The sequence below is a fragment of the Zootoca vivipara genome, chromosome 8, assembly GCF_965207765.1.
Source record: "Zootoca vivipara chromosome 8, rZooViv2.hap1.1, whole genome shotgun sequence".
Classification (NCBI taxonomy): Eukaryota; Metazoa; Chordata; class Lepidosauria; order Squamata; family Lacertidae; genus Zootoca; species Zootoca vivipara.
In genome coordinates, this window is record NC_142591.1 from 52,939,973 (window position 1) to 52,962,420 (window position 22,448).

General features: G+C 42.7%; 2 protein-coding genes across 11 annotated transcripts in view; one reads left to right on the forward strand and one right to left on the reverse strand.

The window, feature by feature from the left end:
* The window catches only part of CLVS1 (clavesin 1), a 50,652-nt gene extending 37,676 nt beyond the window's left edge, over positions 1-12,976 (forward strand). Inside the window, exons 3-5 of the mRNA XM_035125806.3 lie at positions 209-319; positions 3,539-3,774; positions 10,549-12,976. Of these exons, the coding sequence (XP_034981697.3) occupies positions 209-319; positions 3,539-3,774; positions 10,549-10,636 (435 nt within the window). The 3' untranslated portion in view covers positions 10,637-12,976. The remainder of the gene's footprint in view (positions 1-208; positions 320-3,538; positions 3,775-10,548) is intronic.
* Positions 12,977-14,235: 1,259 nt separating this feature from the next.
* Positions 14,236-22,448, reverse strand: part of ASPH (aspartate beta-hydroxylase) — a 94,317-nt gene continuing 86,104 nt past the window's right edge. For 9 of the 10 annotated variants that reach the window (XM_060277784.2, XM_088675572.1, XM_088675574.1 and 6 more), the window contains 2 exons: positions 21,636-21,769; positions 14,236-16,432 (listed from right to left, as the gene is read on the reverse strand). In XM_060277784.2, coding sequence (XP_060133767.1) covers positions 16,282-16,432; positions 21,636-21,769 — 285 coding nt within the window. In that variant the 3' untranslated portion in view covers positions 14,236-16,281. The remainder of the gene's footprint in view (positions 16,433-21,635; positions 21,770-22,448) is intronic. The other variant, XM_088675575.1, reaches the window with a different exon arrangement.

Genomic DNA, 22,448 nt, shown 5'->3' on the forward strand with positions numbered 1-22,448 from the left:
GACTTAAAACCGCACACCCACATCTCTACAGCTACCGCACTGTGCAAGTGCTAAGAGAATGTTAAAGCAGAAGCTCTCTCTGTGTGTGTTTGTGCTGCAAAGTAGTCAATCCTAATGCATCAATTAACAGCCCAGCCTGTAGACCCGCTCCTTGCCTATCTAACTGGCTGCCTCTGTTAATTGGCTTCCGTTTCTTTCTTCTCCACAGGACAGCTTTCCTGCTCGCTTTGGAGGAGTCCATTTTGTGAACCAGCCTTGGTACATCCATGCCCTGTACACGCTCATCAAGCCCTTCCTCAAAGACAAGACAAGGAAAAGGGTAATTAGAAAACAAAGCAAGCTGCAAGCCCCCCACTCCAGTGGCACAAGGGGGTCCCTGCTTTCTGCGCCTCCTCCTTTTGTCTTTGTGCGGTTTTGCTTTGCATGGCCTCAGGACGGCAGTGTGAGCTGACGCCTCGGTTGGATTTTGCCAACAGCCCATATGCAATCAATATTTCAGCAGGAGACAGTTATTTTCAGAATCTAAGCCAGGCACCACCTGAAGGGGGGGGGGAAACCACCTTTCATCATGTACAAACGAAAGACACCATTTTATAGTATAAACACACACAGCTACGGTAGAGTACTTGGGGGGAGGGGAACCCACAGAAACTGTTTGAAGAGCCCTACCGTTACAGATGGGCAGGGGAACCTCATGCTATGGGGCCCCTCTGGCCACATTTACACAATGTGCCATAGTCATGGCTTCTTACCAAGAATTATGTGAGCTGTAGTTTACTATGGGTGCTAGGAGCTGTTAGGAGACCCCCTACCCCCCCCCCGAGCTACAGTTCCCAGAGTTCCCTGGGAAGAGAGATTGATTCTTAAACCACCCTGGGAATTGTCGCTCTGTGAGGGGAACAGGGGTCTCCTCACTACTCTCAGCACCCGTAACAAACTACAGCTCCCATAATTCCTTGGGGAAGAGATGACTGTTTAAAGTGCTGTCATAGCACTTTAAATGTATGGTGTGAACATGGACATTTCTCATCCCGAGCTCCTCAGACCACATCCTTAACTAGCTGTGCTCTGTCCCTTCCTCAAGTGAATTAGTCTGGCTGGAATGTGTCTTTGAACTGTGACAATGCCTCTTGCTTGCCTGGACAGAGGATGGGAAGGAAACCTCTGGTTTTTACATGGCTGGCACAGAGCCTGCTGTACAATTGTAAGAGTCACACACATTGCTGCAACCATTTTTGTCTCTCCTTCTGCCCCTCCCTGACATGTGCTGCCTCTGCTCCCAGATGTTTCCCCACGAGGCACCTCATCCCTGCATTACAGACATCTTGAGGGAAGTCTCCCATTTTGCTTCCTCAGCAGATTGCTGTTCTTGTAAAAGGGTGAGTGGGGGAATAATTGATGTCACCCAAATAATTCCAATTCCAAGCACTGCTGGAGAAGAAGCAGGACTTTATTATGGCAAAGGACTTGGGAATATTGATTCCTACCATATACCATTTTTACTACAGTATTCATAAAACTATGATTGAAGAAGGTACTTTTCTATGCAACTCCTCTAATGGCTAGAAAACTAGCTGAAGAGGCATGCTTGATTGACGTAGGAAAGGAGTGTGGATGGAGTCAAAGAAAGTCTCTACAGACAGAGCTTCACTCTCTCAATCCAGGAGAAAAACTGCAAAGAGCAACACTTTTGGTACAAAAGAGGAATGCAAAGAGAAGCTTCCCAAATTGACACTCCAACCCCCCCCCCCAAAAAAACCCTGTTTTGTTACAGTGAGATAAGTGGGGAAATGTAATTGATAGAATGCACCCAAACAATCACCATCCTTGCCATCTGTCTCAAGAGAAAATGGAAGAGTGCACCATCGGGGTAAAGTCAAGCTGTTGGAGTTACAGCACCTGCTATGGCTGTAGAGACCAATAAGGGAGAGAGATGTTTTATTACAGCTGGGGAAAATGAAGGCATCCTGTTGTGCTGATCAGGGCCGGATTTAGGTTTGATGAGGCCCTAAGCTACTGAAGGTAATGGGGCCCTTTATACGTCCAGCTGTCCTTTGTCAACAACAAATTGTCGCTGTTTTTTGTGTTGAATATATGCTATATGGTAATTTATGGACCTAATAGGTATCAAAAGCCATTTGCACATGTTGCCATGCAACCAGTCCATGCAGAATGTAGGCACCCTATATATAGAAATGAGCAAACTAGTGATATTTTAGGGAGCAAGCTAGCAGGTGGGGCCCATGACTTACATCATAGGAGACTACACAATAAGCCCCAAGTGTCATCTCAGATCTGCATTTGTGTGTCTGTGTGTTTTCAATTGCAATGTGTTTCTGAGTTGCTCTGTGCACTTTCCACTTTGATCTATTTTCGAGTTCTCGACAGATCTGTATAAAACAAAATCCTGTGCTTCTCCACTCAGTACAATGGGGAACCTAAAAACGACTACAAGTTTTTTTAGCCTTTTGGCCAAAGTAAATGAAATTTTTAGGCACAGGAGCCCCTCCAGAGTGGGTTTTAACAAAACAACAACAACCAAGAGCTCTTTCAATTTTGGGCAGCCCCACTTCTTGCAAAGCCTTGGAGCTAGAGAAACACAGAGATATATGGGAAACATTGATTGTTGAAAAGGATAGAAACAGAGTGACAGACATGAAGCTTTTGTGAGAATCCCAATCTGACTCAGCGGGGAGCTGGAATAATTGACATTATGCTTCAACTCAGGGGGGAGACCCTCAAATCCCCCCCCAATTCCCCTTGCTATGCTCATGCAGAGCAGATGCACACCCTTAATAAGTATCCATGATAAATAATAAAATAAATGAATGCCCAATCAGCATGTTGAAACAGAAAGTCTTGCTTTTTTTTTTATCAAAAGAACTAGCAAGGTGTGCTTTATTATCTCAGCAGCCAGCAAGCCTATGCCACAGTGTTGGGGGCAATGGCTGTGTGAAAACCACACATCAGCAGGGATCGGTTTTCATAGCCTTCAAAACAGATTCTCCTTCCCATCTTAAGACATGAAGGGATTTATCCTACGGGAAGCCCTACTCTCTGATAAATGAAGTTCATAGGCAGTGAAAACCTTCAGATGTCAAAACCCAGTAGCTTGGAATAACCTAGAAAATTACCACCCAAAGCCAACACAGTTGCTGCTCATCACCTTATTTTTGCTGTGTTAGTGTCTACAACAGGCCTGCAGCAAAATGTTGGAGTATGGATCGCTCCTGTTTGTAGCTGACTGACTGGAGCCCTGCCATTCCTCCCTCAACACAGCCGGGTTTTCCATTTCCGCTACTCTATCAATCACTCAGCATTCCATGAACATGTAGCATGCTCCAAACTCACATGCTGTTTTGGACTTTCCACTCCCACCTCAAAGATTCCCTCCCCTCAACATTTTTTGTACTTCTGCCAAATGTTGAAAAAGCTGACAATACCTGGTCTGTTCAATTAATTATCCTTAACATTTTAACAGCCATGAAAAACTGAGAGCCAATGAACTGTGTTCTTGTCTGTTTTTCTTTTTCCAAAGATCTTTCTTCATGGTAACAATCTGAATAGCCTTCACCAGCTTATACACCCTGACTGCTTGCCCTCAGAGTTTGGAGGGACACTTCCTCCTTATGACATGGGCACTTGGGCTCGGACTTTACTTGGTCCAGACTACAATGACGAAAACGAATACACGCACACTTCCTACAACACCATGCACGTGAAGCACTCGTCGTCCAACTTGGAGAGAGGATGCTCACCCACACTCATGAAAAGGTAAGGTTTGGCCTCGGAGCACAGGTTTAGAAGAAATGAAAAATTGTCTGCTTTAAAACAGGGAAAGGAAATAATGTTAAACTGGTAGTGCAAGGATTGCGTTGCCTTCAAGAGAGGATAATGACAATGGAAGAAGAACAGGCTCTATATACCAGGGATGAGGAAATTGTGGTTGTCCTACTTGTAGTTAGACTCCAACTCCCATCAGCCCCAGACAGCATGCCCAATGACCAGGGGTGATGGGAACTGGTGGCCAACAATATCTGGAGGCCACAGGATCCCTATAAATGATAATAGCAGTTACTAGCCTGATGAAGATGAGCAAAGCAAGTCGAATGGAAAGATGTCTCACCAGTGAATGAAAACGTTTCATAGTAAAATGCTCTTTCTTGAGGCTTTAACAGGATTATGGCTGTTCTGGGCCTCATTAATGATCGTTGATTTTGGCACATCCTGTCCCACTTGTTGAGCAAAATTGAAAAATAATAACCTGTGCAAAGGAAAGAGCAAAACATGGGGCCGGTTTGCATGTAACATTACCAAGTTATGGTTTGCCATGAACAAGCAAGTGTGCTGATGCCTGGAGAGAAAATTGTGGCTCCTTTACTCCCCCATCCCCGTCCTACTGCTGCCTTGCTACCTTATACTAAGCATTACAGGTGAGCCCAGGCATGCAGTTTGTCTCATCCAACACATGAACTGCAACCAAGGTTTTTTCTTGGTTTATCACTAATGGTTTGTTTGGGAAGACAAACCAGAGCCTGGTTCAGACATCATGGTAAGTCTAGTTTGGGTTACCCTTACAAACAAATGAGGCCATACTCTATGCCAAGGACCCATTGTGGGGAAAATGTCATGTCAAATTTGGCTATTTTGCAAGAACTGAGGCCAGTTGATCCAATGGCTGCCACCCCCACTTTGTCATCCATTTTCACAGGTCTGGAATATAGTTCACACAAACTAATGAGCTTATGAAAGGTAATAGTTGACTAAATCTATATACTGGTCCATGCAGACTCACAAAAACAATCTTGAGTAGATTTACGTTGCAATCCTATGCACATTTACATGGAAGGAAGCTAGCCTGAACTCGGTGAGAATTACTTTTGAGTAAATATTGCACTCTATGAGTTTTTTTAAATCTGTAACCATAAGTACATATGAATATTATTGAAATATTTGTAGCTGAGTAATAACCCAATACACATTGTTTACACATATTGTATGTTGCCTGTATTGTGTTGCCTTTATTGCTCCCCTCCCCCCACCCCTTCATAATAAACACAGGCCTGGTATTATAGCTATATAGTTGGTGATACAGAATAGACATGACTGCAGTTTGGTATGCAGTTTCAAGCACATACCAGATCATGTACTGTGGTTTGTCTCTGATGGAAAATGTAAATGGAGTGGGATTCCAATCACAGAATTAGAGATCTAGGACACCAAGAGTTTGGCCCGATAAGTTTGTTACGAGAGGACAAAATACATTCTACAGCAATGGGAAAATGCACTCTGCATTTCTACCCCGTCTCAAGGAGATTTGCTTTGCAGCTCAAGAAATGGATGCAAGTTACTATGGCGACACTATTTTCCTCTGTGTGTGCCACACATATGGAAAATGCAAGCGAAGCTAGTCACACTAGAAAGCTGAAAACAGCAAGATGAACATTATTATTATTATTATTATTATTAGTCACTTTTCCCCACAGAAAGGTGAGTTCAAAGCAACCTAAAAAAACAAAAATCAAAAACAAGTATAGAAGCATGAGTAAAAACAACTTAAAAGGCTCCTGTATGAGTCTGGGTAGCTCAGTTGGCTAGAGCAGGCATAGGCAAACTCGGCCCTCCAGATGTTTTGGGACTACAACTCCCATCATCCCTAGCTAACAGGACCAGTAGTCAGGGATGATGGGAATTGTAGTCTCAAAACAACTGGAGGGCCGAGTTTGCCTATGCCTGGACTAGATGATCCTCAGGGTCCCTTCCAACCCTACAATTCTATGCTATGTATAAAAGAGCAGAACCAATTCAATTCAGACCATCGTTCCATTTTGTCTACACTGACTGGCAGCAGGTCTTCAGGATTTCTCTCCCAGCCCCGCCTGAAGTTGCTGGGGGTTGAAGACGGGGCCTTGTGCATCCAAAGCAGATGCTTTGCCCCTGAGCTACAGCCCCTCCTCTCCACCTGGTGGAGGCAACAGGCCTTGAGAACTGATAAGAAACAAACCCAGAACGCTACTGGAAACAGAAAAGCCTTCGCGTGCTATCAATAAGTAAATCAATAGCGGCTTGTTGGATGGAAACATTTTCCCTTATTATTTTCTGCAGCAGGAATGAATCACTGGAAGATAATAGCCTAGAGGAGCCAGTGTAATGGGCAAAGAATTAGAGGGAAATGCGCAGATGGGAGGTGAGGCCCCAGTGAATAGATCTTTTGCAGTGTGGCTGGATTGATTGGTTACAGTGCACCAATTTGAAAGGCACAAAGCTCAGCTCAAGGGGGAAAGCCCAGCAGGATAGTCATGGGTTTCCCCCACCCACACATGGATTTCAGCAAATAAGGTTGTTAATAACGCAAAGGAAGAATAAAAGACGAGAAGTAAAAGACTGGGAATGAGAGCATGTGGGTTGCTTTCATTCTGTTGCCCACCCCCACCCCCATACAGCCTAATCTTAAAGTGGAGCTGGGATTGTTTCATGTTTGAATAGATCTTTTTTAAAGCTTTCACAGGTAAGAAATAAAATGTGGCTCACAGTTCAAGACTACAGCTGACAGGTTAAACCAGAGCCTTAAGTCACCTTCATGCTTCCTGTAGGAGGGGAAATGTGTGTGTGATGGCTGAGTCTGTACAGATGTATATATAGAAAGATGGAGATAAAGATAGATGGTGTGTGTGTTGCAGAATATTTGGTGTGAAATGCTCCCTGCCCCCCCGAAACACATCTGCAGAGCAGATGCCACCATCATGGTCTTACCAGAGTTGGAGGACAGGCCTGGGAGCCCAATGCCTCATCCAGGCCTTTCCATCTGCCTCTCAGAAATATCCCCAGGAGAACGCCCCTCACTGGCCCTTGCTTCACACCGCTGTCTGTGAAGTGTTTTTGACTGACTGGATTGTGTCCTTGAACTCCAACAATGCTGCTTGCTTATTTGGGTGAAGGGTTGAGAGGGGTATGTAGTAGCATAGCGTGCAGAGGGCAGAGGAGCAGCGGGGCCGCAACTAGGTGCCTCCATGACAGACACCCTCATCTAGGCTACATGCCTGAGCTCCTGCCGCCTTCTGGATCAGTGGAGAGGCAAGCCGGGCCCAAGCCGGGCCTTGGGAGCTCCTTCTCCTCATGGCCGGCATAGAACACCCACATGCCCTGCCTCAGGGCTGGCCAAGCCGGGAGGCGGCACTGCCACCATTCCAAGAAGGTGCATGGCCACCACCACCATCAGTGGCAGCATTGGTAGCCATGTGTGTGCCTGCCCCCCCTCCCCCGGTGTGCGCCGCCACCCCAGCTGCCCTGTCCTCCAGGGAGCATAATACTAGCCCTGCTCCAGGCACCAGCAACCCACGCTACGCCACTGGGGGTATGTGAGTGTTTTTTAGAAACTAGCCTACAGTATAAAGGTAAAATTTGCACATGCTCTTCTGCTGCCTTTTACCTCTGGCCTCACCCACCCCTGGCATGCTGACCTATGTGTACTTTTGCCTGCAGCCGCATTTCCTCAGCCTCCAAAATACCAATCCTGTGTTCCATTCTGAGGATCAAATGGAACAGAGAGCTAACACTTTGCCTGCTGCCTCTGGATCACATACACCCCATAATTGCGGTTTACATTGCTAAAAATAGTGAAGAAAGAGAGAGCCTAAAGGATATATTTGGTCTAAATATAGAGGAAGAGATTCTAAAGAATCAGGAGCCATTTTAGATGTTTTGTTAAGACATACAGATGATTGGCCAGGATTACAAAATGGCAACCCCAGGTCTGGCCCTGCCATTAGATAGTGTGAGGAAGCCACCTGAGGCAGCTGATTTTGAAAGGGCAGCAAACTGTCAGTCATTTAATTATTACTGCATGCCTGCTGCCAAGGAGACAACATGACACTCATGGGATTTTCATTCTCAGGTGCCAAAAGCACTCAACTGACCCTGGGTGAAATGCACTTTGAAATAGGTGGGGAAACACACTATTTGCCTCATTGCCATAGGCAGGAAAATGTTTTGGATTTGCCCTGGGCATCTGTGAACTGGCTGTACAAGAGAGGGAGGTGTCTTGCTGCTGACGAAATGAGTTTCACCATTACAGAGAAACTGTTTCCTTTGATTTATAGTGGACCAACAAATCACACGTGCCTCTTCAGGTATTTCTTTGGAACCTCAGGGTTCCAAACATAGCACTTGTGGGATGCAAGAGACTCCCTTTTTTAAACAGTCCCCTTCCGCAAGTTGAAAAGTGATTCAAATAGGGGTAGAGCTCCATTGCTCAGGGCTTCTATCCAATGCAGTTCCAAGTAACTGTTCTGTAAGGATTTACGCTGATGCAATGGGACTTCCCCTATTCTCCTCCCTTGCATGTCCCAAGCCCTCCCCAAATCTACTCCAGAAGGATGCAGGGACCTAGAATTGATATGGGAGATGCAGAACGAGATAAAATCCTGTTATGCAAGGGTAAATCCTTGTATGTCGAGACAGCTAGTTAGCTCTGCATTGGACACAAGCCCACTTCTCCTGTCCAACCATCATGCGTTTACTGGAATGCCGCTAACTCAGGTTTATGCCTGATACTTTTATAAACCAGCTAAAGGGGCCCTCAGTACAAGCTTACTTTGAGAGACAGAACCTTCCAGAATGATGAAGAAGAAAAAAGCTTTTTGTTTTTTCTCACTGAAGCATATACTTGCCCTTGGAAAGTAACCGCCAGCTAGAACTCAATTCCGAATACTAATCTCTTTTAGATTAGGGGTTTCAGGAAGAGAGAACACTGTTCCCATTAGCGTTCTGGTTAGCTGTTCTATTTTTACACTGCAGTGTTGTTGAAGGAACTGCTGGTGATTTTTATGAGGAACATAATTTGTACTTTCCAAATCCAGCTAATGCTTTAGATGGCATCCAGTGTGAATGAATCACTACCGGTAACTAATATTAACTCAAAGCCATGTTCCAAAATCCCCCAGTGGAGATGGAACATGGTGCTCAGCTCCTGCGACAGACGATACCTGAAATCTAAAGGGCTACATTAAAAATATTAGTCTTCAGTAATGGTTCATCCATCAATTCTTTTGTTCTTTGGTGACTCAGGCTGCTTCAAATGCTTTAGATTTTGCATGGGATGAGGGTAGCCGACGGTGCGTTTGTGCCCCAATGTTTCCGTTCTCAAAAATTCACAAACCATGTCTCTGAACTCCTCCTGGATTTGAGAGAAATTTAAACACAGCTTGGAGATTCTGGAGGATGAGGAGGGGGGGGGAAGCAGTACTGCATTGAATCTTTAAAGCCCTAAATAACTTGGGGCTAGGTGGCGCTGTGGTTAAACCACTGAGCCTAGGGCTTGCTGATCAGAAGGTCGGCAGTTCGAATCCCTGTGACGGGGTGAGCTCCCGTTGCTCGGTCCCAGCTCCTGCCAACCTAGCAGTTTGAAAGCACGTCAAAATGCAAGTAGATAAATAGGAACCGCTACAGCGGGAAGGTAAACGGTGTTTCCGTGTGCTGCTCTGGTTTGCTAGAAGTGGCTTTGTCATGCTGGCCACATGACCTGGAAGCTATACGCCGGCTCCCTCGGCCAATAATGCGAGATGAGCGCACAACCCCAGAGTCGGTCACGACTGGTCAGGGGTCCCTTTACCTTTAGGTTACTTAAAGGATAGCATCTTCCTGTATGTACCTGCCCAGACCTAAATATATTTGCTGGAAGATATTCTCAGGTTTTTTCATCTTGCGAGGTTTGATGGGTGAGGCTCTAGGGAGGGGCCTTTTCAGAGTTGTTGCTCCAATTACGGAATGTCCTCCCCAGAGGGACTTGCCTTTTTAGTGCCACTTGCCATTTAGAACCATGTTATAGTGTCTTTTAGTACCTGGGAGAAATTATTTTTAGCTGAGCTTTAAATCCTGTTATAGAATTATTTCATGCTGCTGCTGGTGGTGGTGGTGGTGGAATTGTATTGATTTTAGTGTTTTCACATTATTATTCTTAATATTTCAAAATCGATATTATTGTTTTAAATTTTGTGCGAACTGACCGGAATATGTTGCTAATGGGCAGTCAACAACTGTCTAAAGCAAACAAATAAACCCAGCGCACCAGCCTACATGTTTAAAGCCGGTGTTGGAAACTGGATCTGTTTCCAGTCCATGCAGGTCAATTTTAACAGGTGGGCAGGAACACCCACCTGTCATACCCTCGAAGGAAGAGTCCACTTCATCTTAAAATAGCATATAAACTCAGAGGCTTAGTGTTACTTGGAACATGACTACCTGACATCAGGTAAACTACCAGCAACCTACCAATTATGCCTATGACCTCCTCCAATCTGACCCCCACCAATGTGCTGATAGAAATCAGCACATGTTGCAAATGTTGGAATTTGCAAAATAATTCCACAATCATCAACACTCGTACAAAGCACACTACTTTTTTTAATACCAAGTCAGGTGTTTTTGGAAATGTGAATTGCCTTGAGATAATATTGAGAAAATATTAAGACTCGGTACACTCTTGGAAAGACAAATGGCAGCTGAAGTCTTGATGCCTAAGCGATGCTAACAGCTGTTCTTTGTTTTCAGGTCTCAGTCTGTGGTGGAATCTGGAACGTTGAAACACGAGGATCAGCATGAGAATGAGAACACCCAGCCACTGCTGGCTCTGGACTGAGTTTGAATTCACGGCAAAGCGCACAACTGCACCATCAGACTTCAATGGTACAAGATACCCATGAAGCAAAGGACAGGTTTAATACACATTCACACACATTCAGCTTGAAACAAGGCTCTCGGTCTTTGCAGAGCAAGTAAATGATCATCACCAGCCATCTGTATGTGTGGCCAAAGCCAATGGGGAGATGCCCTGTGGCCCAAGTTCTAAGCTAATGAGCCTGATTGTAAAGCAGAGCCCCCCCCCCTTGTAATTTTATGGTTTATGATATTAACAATGGTTGAAATGTTACCGGGTAGGGATGACTTTGTATGTTCATGCACTCAAAGATACATCAGTTGAGGTTTTCCCATACTGTTTAAGCAGGGATATTCTCCAGTTTTATTAGAATGAAATTTAGATGCAGCACACCCACACAAATACACACCCACACACATTTCAAGTAAAAGTGTCTTGAGTTTAAATATTGCAGCAGCAGGCATAATTTAGTTTGCAGCATGGAGAGAAAACACCTTGAAACCCGTATGTCCTTACAGAGCTGCCTCCCCTGCGTTTTATCTACACACAACACACATACATACACACACACTAAGCAATCACCAGCAGAAAATTATTCAGCTCTGCAATATGTGATCTCATCACCTCAGCTATTTGCAGGGATCACTTATTACAGTCCCCTGGAAAATAAATTCTTAACTTTTAAAAAGTCCTTATAAACCTGTCAGCTCAATGTAATGATTGGAGTTGGAAACAGACACAGGCAATTTGGAAAGCAATTATTTAATTTTAACAGTGTGGGATCCCCCCCCCCCAAAGGCAACTGCAGTATGTGGGGTAGATAGGTTGGTTGGGGGGGGGGAAAGGAGGTGTCTGAGCTCAATGGGAACACTTACTGGTGATTAATGTTCCACTCCAAGTCCTTTCATTTAGGTCATTCCGGCAAATGAAAGCTCAGCAGAGCTGTTTAACCATCTTTTCTCCTGCAATCAGTTAAAGGTGTAGCCAGAGGGCCTGCCTGACTGCAGATATACGCTATGCTTATAATGGAAAGGGAAAACTTGGAATGAATTATTCAATATGCCTCCATTAGAAGGAACCATGGAAGAACAGAAAAACGTAGAACTGAAATGCCAAAGATCATTTTGCTATTCCCATCTTTGCCCTACTTGGAAAAGCAAACCCCATTCTTGATTTGAAAATAGTAAAGGGGGGGGGACTCCACCGTTATTATATATACAGTGGGATATATATATCCCTCAAAGAGCTGGGAACACGTTTGTTGACATTTTGCAATAGTATGTAACAGCCAGTTAGCAACCCTTAGCCAAACAGTACATTTATGCCATATGCACTGAAGGATTTGCTCGCCATCTCAAGGATGGCTAAGTAACTCTTAGGTCAAGGATGGAGAACCTGTGACCTTCTATATGTCATTAGACTCCAAGTCCCAGAAGCCTTAGTCACCATAGCTAATAGCTAAGGATGATGGGAACTGGAGTGCAACAACATCTGGAGGGCCACATCCTTCATCCCTGTCTTTGGTGAAGCTGAGAAACAATTGCAATCATTTAGTAGAAGTCACATGTAATGAATAAAGCCATGATATGTTACTAGCATAATGTTCCATTGTTAGGGATATCATTCAGAAACTGTTTTATCTATTGTGTAGAGCTAAGATGCTTGTTCAGAGTGGCAGCAGATATAATTTAGTTGCAGATTCTAGTCCTCCAGAGGGCCAAATAAAAAAAATGAACTTGGTCTCTCTTGTAAAATCTAAGTTCTATCAAACCAGTAATTATCAAGTCAGCCTTTTATTGTTTCTCAGTGAAATACAGGGTCTCCACCTTTACTACAGGTTTAGTCTGGACTGTTGCTTCCGCTGGTAAAGTCCAGATTGTTTACTAATCCTTTGTCACAGGGGCCAACATAAAAAAGCTGCTTATCATTCATAACAGAAAAACTGGGTTTTTACCAATGTATCTGTTTTCAGAAAAGTTTGCTGTACTTAATTCTCACTCCTACCACCATGGACTTTGTACCCTCTGGAAATGATGACCAAATGCATTGTAAATTTTGGGGAAGGTTGCAACAAGTATTAAAATCTTAGCTAAAGATCCATGCAATTTATTTTTATAGCCCAATAATATTAAAATAAGCATTATGGAATAGCATCCATGGGTATCCAAACAAGCAATTTCAACTCAGATAATAAACCTTAAAATGGAAAAAATAAATACCGTAAGTAGACCTTTGTGTGGATTGTAAATGTACCCAAAAGGCCAGAGCAGAACATAACAGGAAGGTTTTTTTGCAACTGCCAAGGTTAGCATAAGGATAGTGCTTAAAAGGTTATTTCTGGCAGTGTTAGTTGGACATGTGGCTTTTGAAAGTGCTTCTTCCATTAGCAGCATGATGCAGAACTCTAGGAAGCATACAATGGTAACAAGAAAAGGTCAAGGTTGACTCATGTACACTGTATATTTGTTTGTTCTGCAGGGTTTTATTTGGTATGTGTTTATTTAGTATAGTGCCAAAACTTGTCCTCCAAAATTTCAAAAGCTTTCATTTTCCAGCCTGTTTGATCGTTTCAGCTGGTGTGGAGATGAACTTGCAGAGTGCTCATTGCAAAATGGCAGTAGTGGCATGCAGTGATTTTTTCATAGGAAAGGAGTTAGGGCAAGAGGCACCAGCTTGCGAGGGCAATGGGGGGACTGATGTCCTGACGTTGTGCGCGTGAGCATCACACCTCCCTCCCTGGGCTTCCTGGGCTTTGGGGAGGAGGTGTCAGGCCTTAATAATTTGATACTCTAATCCAGTGGTCCTCAACCTTGGGCCTCCAGATGTTTTGAGACTACAATTCCCATCATCCCTGACCACTGGTCCTGCTAGCTAGGGATCATGGGAGTTGTAGGCCAAAAACATCTGGAGGCCCAAGGTTGAGGACCACTGCTCTAATCTACCAGGAACATTTAGGGGACTAGCCTAATCCCTTAGTCCACTGACTGCACACCGCTGAATGGCAGATGGCAGTGGGGGAGGTCCTCCCCCCTCCATTAAAACATTTCACCTGTGTTCCTCAGCCTCCCCGGCTGCCAGTGTTTCCTGATTTGAAAAAAAAGGTCCATGGGAGGAGTTACTTCATTGCACCTTCCCCATAAGTTTAAATGAAGTAGAGGAAGCTTGAGAGGGTGGTTGCCAAGCACCTGAAATGGGAGTACTTGCTGGCTTTGTTTTTAAGTAAATTCTAGTTTTTGCTATATTATTATTAAGCAAAAACATAGCACACTGATTTCTTTCAAAGCAAAAATAATTTTTAAAAGCAACAACTCATCATGAGGTTTTCAGGAAGTGTGGGTCCCTTGCAAGTCTGTACAGTGCAGACCAGTAGAAAGATGACATGTAGAATGAAACAAATGACTCAGAAAACCTCCTGCTACTTCAAAAGTAAATAAGTGTGAGAACACCCCCCACCGACTCTACCCATGAAAATTTCAACAAAATTTCCTCTCCCCTTTGATAATTCTTTAATGCAGTTCCTTTTCTCAATGGTGAAGAGTGGGTGGGGGGGGGTGGAAACAGGGAAGAAGGCCAACACAACATTTGTTTTTATGTAAGTTTCATTTATTCCAGTCGCAACAGCCATTTTTGCTATCAGTGCAAAAATTAGAAACTATTTCAGTGCTGAAGCTACTAACATTCGTATATAAAAAAATCCACACTGCCACAAAGAAGGCACTTGTTTAATGCACAATATACCACAGCACATAATGGGCAACCATTAGCTTGTAGGTGCACATTTAGAGTAGATTGCTATATTCCATTTGCCTTCCACATGCAGTAATTGTTTTCAGGCAAAACTGAGATAAGGTAACACTGAACAATGCTCAGCTAATGAGGGCTACAGAAAAACGTAGCCTGTGATTTCCCAGATGGAACAACACATACTTGTTCACACTTTCATTTAAGGTCTTCCATCTGCACTTAGGAAACAAAAAGGCAGCTATTTATAAACATTATACATAGGAATCTTTCCATTCAATGAAACAAATGACAACAGCAGGGCCCTGGTTTCAATCTGTACAAAATACTGACCATTCTATTTGAAAATATTACTCCGTCAAGGCCGTAGCAAATATTTATTTTCATGCCATCAGTTTAGGTAACACCTCAGAACTTCAGCTTCTATGATTTCAAAAGTGTAGCACTACAAAACCCAGCACGTGTATACATTGGCACGTTTCTGCTCATGAAATTAAAATTGCAATGTATATTTTGGTCAGAGGGTGTGAACTATCTTGTTGTTGGTCATAATTGTAAAAAGTCTAACCAAAGCTGCTTTGGTGCTGATCCTGTTCACCACACTTCACTAATTCAAAGGCAAAACTGAGAAGCGAATGTGAAAGGGAGGTCAGCCCCCCTCCCCCCCCTCTGGTGGATCGAAACAACCTTGTGGGTGTCACTTCATGTGACGATACCTGTATCCAAACTGATTGCTTCCTCTACCACATACGTCACTGTACAATAAGAAACTGGCCACACTCGAGAACATAGCTGCCAAGTTATCCCTTTTTTTAAGGGATTTTCCCTTATGCTGAATAGGCTTCCTCGCGAGAAAAGGGAAAACTTGGCAGCTATGCTCGAGAAAACAAATGCCATAACAATGGACTGGAAGCAAATTGGTTCCAAATGCCATCCTCCTCGCAACCTGTATGGTCCCTTAATAAGAAAACGTGCTCCCCATTTAAGACAAATTCTTTTTGCTGTATTGGAAAGGGCCACAAGACCTTTTTTTATGAGAAAGACACAGACATATCGGAGCTGGGTTATAAGTAGTGCTCACCAGGAACTGAACAAGGCAAATGCATATTGTGCCTTCTCACTTGAAAGGCGAAGGCCAAACTCAATAAAATGAAGAGCAGCTCCATAAGATGTCATCTCTGCAAAATTAACATGGATTCTCATTATTCCAAAAGAAAATTACAAGAGCAAAGTGGTTCATAAAAAGCAGGAAAATGGTATCCATCTACGATACAAAAATACTATGATCTTTTTAAAAATACAATACCAAATTATCCACTCACATTATCTACAGCTCACACTATCAGTTCATTCACTTAAATCTAAATGCATTTCTACACATTCTAGTATGACAAATTTCCAAGATGCTTGTGAGTTACTGGTCATGAGTGTCCTTAGAAGGATATAGAAGCACTGATGTGAGATGCAATTCACCTAGTACTGTAGCTGCACAACTTTCCTTCATGTGAACAGAAATTGCATACTCACAGTGTCTGAAAATCTGTGTCCTTTATGTTTACACACAAGCATTAGTAGTTACGTGACTAGTACACCAAGTGTATGCTTAGCAGTGGTAAGCATAATGCTGGCATAACAAATATTGGCATAAGTCTTATTTTGATATATGGCACAGGATATTCTTTGGCTGACAAAAGAATAGGAATCTGTACTTGCAGCATGAATAGAGAGCTATCAGATCAGTGCCTCATGAAGCACAGAATAGGATGCTTTAAAGTCCATGCCCAGATTACTTCATACATACAATTCAGGTTTCTTTCTGTTTTTAAGGAGACCAGCACTTCCAAACATAAAATGTAGACCTCAACAGGGAAAGCCTCAAGCATCCTTCAAATGGCTGGAAGGGAGCGCCGCTGTTGCGATGTTAACTCTGGATGCCAAACATCCACAATGAATATCAGGCGATAAGCATCAGCATCCTGCCACACTTCATGTTCAAAAGAGTCATCAAAGATAAGGATTTTCCCTTCTTCCCAGAACCTGAAAGACAGAGAAGCCATCCTTTATTTGCTGCCTCAAGAAGCACACCTCCATTCTAGATGAAAACCTTGCACGAAGATGACCAAACTACCCTGGAGCTAGTAGATTTACTCTGGAATAGCTGGATATTAGCTCTTCCATACAAAATGGAGAATTGCACTACTCCATAAAGACAGATGTCTGATCTGTGATAGAATGCACATCCACATTGATCCAGAATCTGTAACAGATTCTCTACATTGTGTTTACTTATTGTTTGATTGGGTTAGATTCTAACTTAAAGCTCTTCACACAATCTCCCCTTTCTTCTGCTGTGCCCCTCACAAATCTGCCCCTGTCTCTCAAGCTAACCTACTACACAGGGTTAGTTACAGGTAGGTAGCCGTGTTGGTCTGACTAGTCGAAACAAAAAATAAAAAAATTCCTTCCAGTAGCACCTTAGAGACCAACTAAGTTTGTCATAGGTATGAGCTTTGGTGTGCATGCACGAAATGTATCTGAAGAAGTGTGCATGCACACGAAAGCTCATACCTATGACAAACTTAGTTGGTCTCTAAGGTGCTACTGGAAGGATTTTTTTTAATTTTTTGTTTCGACTACTACACAGGGGTTTGGGTAGGATGAAATGGAGATAGTGTCATATATGCTGAGAAAAGGTAGGATGCAAATGTAATATATTCAGCAACCACGTTTGGTAAGTCTGAAGAACTGTTCATCTGTTTAAGCATCATAATGAAAAACATTGAAAGGAAAGATCAATATCAAGGAAAAAGAAAACAAGTATGGTAATTTTTCCAAAGCAAATCTAGTCTAATAAAACAATACTTACAAATTAATTCTTAGAAGAGCCAATGAACACACAAGACTCACTTTGACTCACTTTTATGAAACCATCTTACTAGCAAAAACCTGAATCAGAAGTTAATAAATTTATAATCCATCAACGAATACTCTTCCTTTTCTATGATGAGGGTCACATGCCCTCAAAGGTAATCTGTCATAGGCTGCATGCCAGATGTCACAGGAGCCAGAGCCAATGATAGGCAGAGCTAGAGTGAAAAGTGTTCAATTGGGAATACGGCTGCTATCCTAACTCTGTTCCCAGTTGGCTCATGGAAATATCAAGAGGTACTTATCTAATGTGGATGGGGCCTATAATGGAGCAATGAAGCTAGTATTTCATAGAATCATCGAACTGTAGAGTTGGAAGGTATCCCAAGGGTCATCTAGTCCAACCCTCTGCTACACAGGAATCTCAACTAAATCATATCCAACTTCTACTTAAAAACTTCCAAGAAGAGTCCATCACCTCTATGTGACAAAAATATGGTCATCATCATGTACCTATTTTTTAAAATCAACTAGAAACCTAGAAACTTGGCTTATGACATGTGTTCAGTCTGTGAGATGTATGTTGATAGAGTTATTCAAGAAGTACTATTTCTGAAAACAGTTTCCTACACAATGGTGAAGATCAGTGCAAATATGGCCGGCTCTGCCCTTTGCAGAGTTGCATTATATCAGATCATAGCATATTTCCTGAGCTTGGCCCAGTGTTGTCTAATCTAGCTGCCTCTGAGGCCCACTTTTCCTTTCATCCGTCCCCCAATTTCAGTTTGCAGGATGTGACAACCTTGGACCCCTTTGAAATAATAATTCTCCAGTGATAGCAACCTTCTTGGAAAGATATGCTGTCTTGCCTCATTGACTTTGCATGACCCACTGGTTCTACCATACACAAGTATGACAGACCTCTTTGGGTCAGATGAGTTTTCTCTTTGATGCCTGATTCACACCATTAATTTGGCCTCTTGATGGGACACTGCAAGGCTTCCCCCATGAGGTTCAAGTTTACACAGAACACGTTATATTTCTAACCACCATTTTTTCATGATCCTGTGAACAGGAAACCTTAGGAGCATCCTGACGATCTCTTAATTCCTCCAAAGTCTGCAACTGGCAAAGTCTCTGATTAGTACTCTGAAAGTAGAGCTTGTACCCCAGCTCTCAACTCAGGGATTATCCTACAGAAGCAGAGAGCAGTAAGCAAGAATATCCATCGCTCACCTCACTCCAACATTGCCTAGTTCTACAATGAGAGCAGGCAACCGTCTTCTCATAATTAATCTCTGACGAGAACAAGACTGAGCTTTAAATGCTGGAAACAACCCTGGACATCACATTACCATAAAGATTTAGAGAGAAGAAAATTCAAGAGAGAGCAATAAACAGAGGAAGCAATTAGAGGAAAGGATTTAAGCTTCACAATTGGAAAGAAAGATGTTCAGAAGTGTTTTGTTCACCCTACTTAAAAGGGACCTTGTTTCAACTAAATTCATAGCGCTTGAACAATTTGGCTGATACTTTGGCTAATGGAAAATACAATACAGTGGAAGTGTCATAATACAGAAAGAAAAAAACTCATTTATTTAAACTGATTTTAAAAAGTGATGGCTATGAGGAACCTCGATCCTAAATTTACGCACCAGAACTTTGGATAGCTGCTTCAAGTGTTGTTTTAATAGAAAAGTGGGAAGAAATGTTAATTTTAATCCAGATATACGAATCCCAAGGATTAAAATAGTCACTCCTGTAAACTGGCATGCAGGATTATAGGCAGCGCCATGCCAGTTCTTAAATTTGAATGAAAATTTAGCTTCTGTCTAACCATGGTGGAAAGCAGGAGACAAACTTGTGTAAGAAAGTGACTCTATTTAAAGGGGGGAAGGTTTGTTTGTTTTTATTTAAAAATTGCATTAATTATCCACCAAAAGTTCTGATTCTTGAGAAAAACACTGCTTCAAGGGAAGTGTTGCTGTTGAAAATTTGAAGAGGATTCTGTCATTTACATAGTCTTGAAAGAGATTGTTACACACAAAACAAAACAAAACAAAACAGCTACAGAATTGCCAGGGCCGTTAATTGGTTTCTGGGATCAATTGCTCAACCTACCACTGAAATGCAAATAAATGTGGGTTTTTGTGTGTGCGCCACACTATATTGTGAATGAAAAGTACCACAATGTGATAATCACAATATGATATCGTACAGTGCCAGTATTAGGATTATGTCAACACTGGGCTATGTTGGTTGCATAAATTAATGCCAATCTCTTACCACTAGACACTCCTGTATTATACGGAACTTTCCTTTGACAGTTTATTAAGTTTAAATTATTTGTATTGTCATATTTCATATTGCATTTTTAATTGCAGCATCTGATCTAGCTCATGTTTATCCCTGTAAAAGGGGTGGGTAATGCTTTTGGGGGCTTTCCTGCAGTAATATATTATGATTGTGTAATGGCTTTCTCTTTTGTAATACGTAAAAACTTGGAGTGGAAATGACAAACAATGACTGGGAGAAGCTAAACAAGGTGAAAGGTTGTTTTCTGCTCCTCCAGAGAAGCAGACACGGAGCAATGGATTCAAACTACAAGAAAGAAGCTTCCACCTAAACATTAGGAAGAACTTCCTGACAGTAAGAGCTGTTCGACAGTGGAATTTGCTACCAAGGATTGTGGTGGAGTCTCCTTCTTTGGAGGTATTTAAGCAGAGGCTTGACAGGCATATGTCAAGAATGCTTTGATGTTGTTTCCTGCTTGGCAGGGGGTTGGACTGGATGGCCCTTGTGGTCTCTTCCAACTCTATGATTCTATGATTCATTAAATTTCTCATTATCAAATTTCTGAGCAACATCCCCTTGCACCTAACTCAGCTCAAACTCCTGGAAACAAATATTCTTGTCAATGACTAGTCAAGAGGAGCTAACGGCTGCCACAAACTGACATGTGTGGTGCAGTATTTAAATCAGGTATATGCTAGCAAGTGGCAAAAATTTCTGGTGGAAGTAGCTGCAATCCCATTATTAATTGCTGAAAAAAATCCTGCCTTCAAAATAGTAAAGCCTATTCCCCAGAAAATGTTTTTTGACATGTTAGGAAGATGATTGGCACATGTGATTCCCCTCTCCTCCCCACAAAAACCACTAACTGGGCTTCTACAATAGTAACAGTTCCAAAACAGCTTTGGCATGATTGGCAGACTGGAATACAACACTTGCTTTTTCAGAATTTTTGCTGTATACTGCCTTAAATTGCAATCTTAGGCTCACATTCCTGGGAACAAATCCCACTGAGGTCCTTCTCCTTCCTATTGATCACTTTGGTTGCCCTTTTTGAACCTTTTCTAGCTCTAGCATATAATTTTTGAGGTGAGGTGATCAGAACTGTACATGGTATTCCAAAAGTGGTTGCACCATAGATTTGTGTGATGGCATTATGATGTTGGCAGCTTTGTTTTCAAGTCCTCTTCTAATAATCCCTAGGATGGAATTTGCCTTTTTCACAATTGCCACACACCAGGTCAGCAGTTCAGAACCATACACACAACTGGATCAGCATTTCCAAGAGCTGAGGAGGGAAGCCATTTTTAAGGTTTAACATAGCTGTCAAGTTTTCCCTTTTCTCACGAGGAAGCCTATTCAGCATAAGGGAATTTCCCTTAAAAAAAGGGAGAACTTGACAGCTATGAGGTTTAATGACCACTTGATTACCTTTTGGGGGAATTGGAGGTGCAGCTGGAAAAACCTCAAAAGAAAGGTCCAGTTTCTCTTGGTTCCCTCACCTGTCTGCTTTTATAACTTCTTTGTCTCATATGAGCTAGCATTATATTTGCCACCTCTCAGGACTCCTTCAATGCCTAGAGACATAACTGTGGCATTGTTTAGAAATGTCTCTGGAATGAGAGGCTTCGAAAGGTTTATTTGTTGACTGATATTTATAAATGAATGATAATTATACATGTGCTGGTTTTTGGAAAGCAGGGAGGGAGAGAAAATAGAAGAAAGGGGCCATTGATTGCAATAAAGAGATGATAGATAGATAGATAGATAGATAGATAGATAGATAGATAGATAGATAGATAGAATAAAGAAGAGAATTACTGATAGGACATGTCAACCAGCCAGTGCTTTTAACTTGTGTGTGTTCTGTCTGATAGCCAAGTGCTGACAACTTTGCCCAGGATCTTCCAGATTTAATCCAGCCCCCCCCCCAAACCCTGGTTCTGCCCTGACTCACCAGGTTCTCTACTGACTCTGTTTGCTGGGGAGCTCTTCCTCTTGGCTCGTGTCCCCACTCTTATAGTACATGGACTTGCCCACCATAAACCCCAGAGGATAGGGGAGGAGGGAGATACGGTACCTTGTTTCTTCAGCACACCGAATCTGGCATCCTTCTTTTGGAATCACCAAGCCTAGATGCATCCTCAGCCTACAGTTCGTAGGCCCTGTGTGAGGCCAGACATGAGTCCCTGGGTGCATGACAGAATATTTGATCTGCAGAGAGAGGCATAGTTGGTGTGTTGTTGTTTTTAAATCAGTTCAGTTACTCTAACTTGCAGAGAGTATAGGACTGTGTTCAAAGCAATTCAGGCTGACAAGCCAGCACTGCTATGTCATCTTGTGTTAGCAAGCCTGTTCATGACTATGTCCAGGAACCTTGATATAAAGGTTCTTTAACTTTTCCAAAGCACATGATAGGAGCTTTAATTAGAGCTGAATCTCCTGGAGTTACTTTAGAGCTCCAATACCATCCCACCCTCAGGTCACACAAAAAAATGGTTTGTTGCAGTGTGCAAGAGCACACTTAATAAGGGGTGGGGGTGGGGATTGTATTTCTATCAGAGTTGTAGGAGTGTGAAGGAAAGTTTAAAACTTGGATCTCTATGTGACACCCCCCCCCTTGTGCTGCTCAGCTGACTGGGAAACAGCTGAGAGTGGTGGAAAGGAGAACTATAGTGGGGGTGGGGTGGGGACTTAGGTGATCAGTAGGAGAATATGTTGTGACCCAGGTAGATGCCAAGCAGTGGGCTAGATGCAACCTGGGGAGTGTAGATTGCACACTTCTGAACCAGAAATAGAAAAAAAGGCAGGTTTCTTGGAGACTATGAATACAGATCAGATAATGTGCATATTGTCCTGGGAACATACAAAATGCAGTCAATATATGTACATT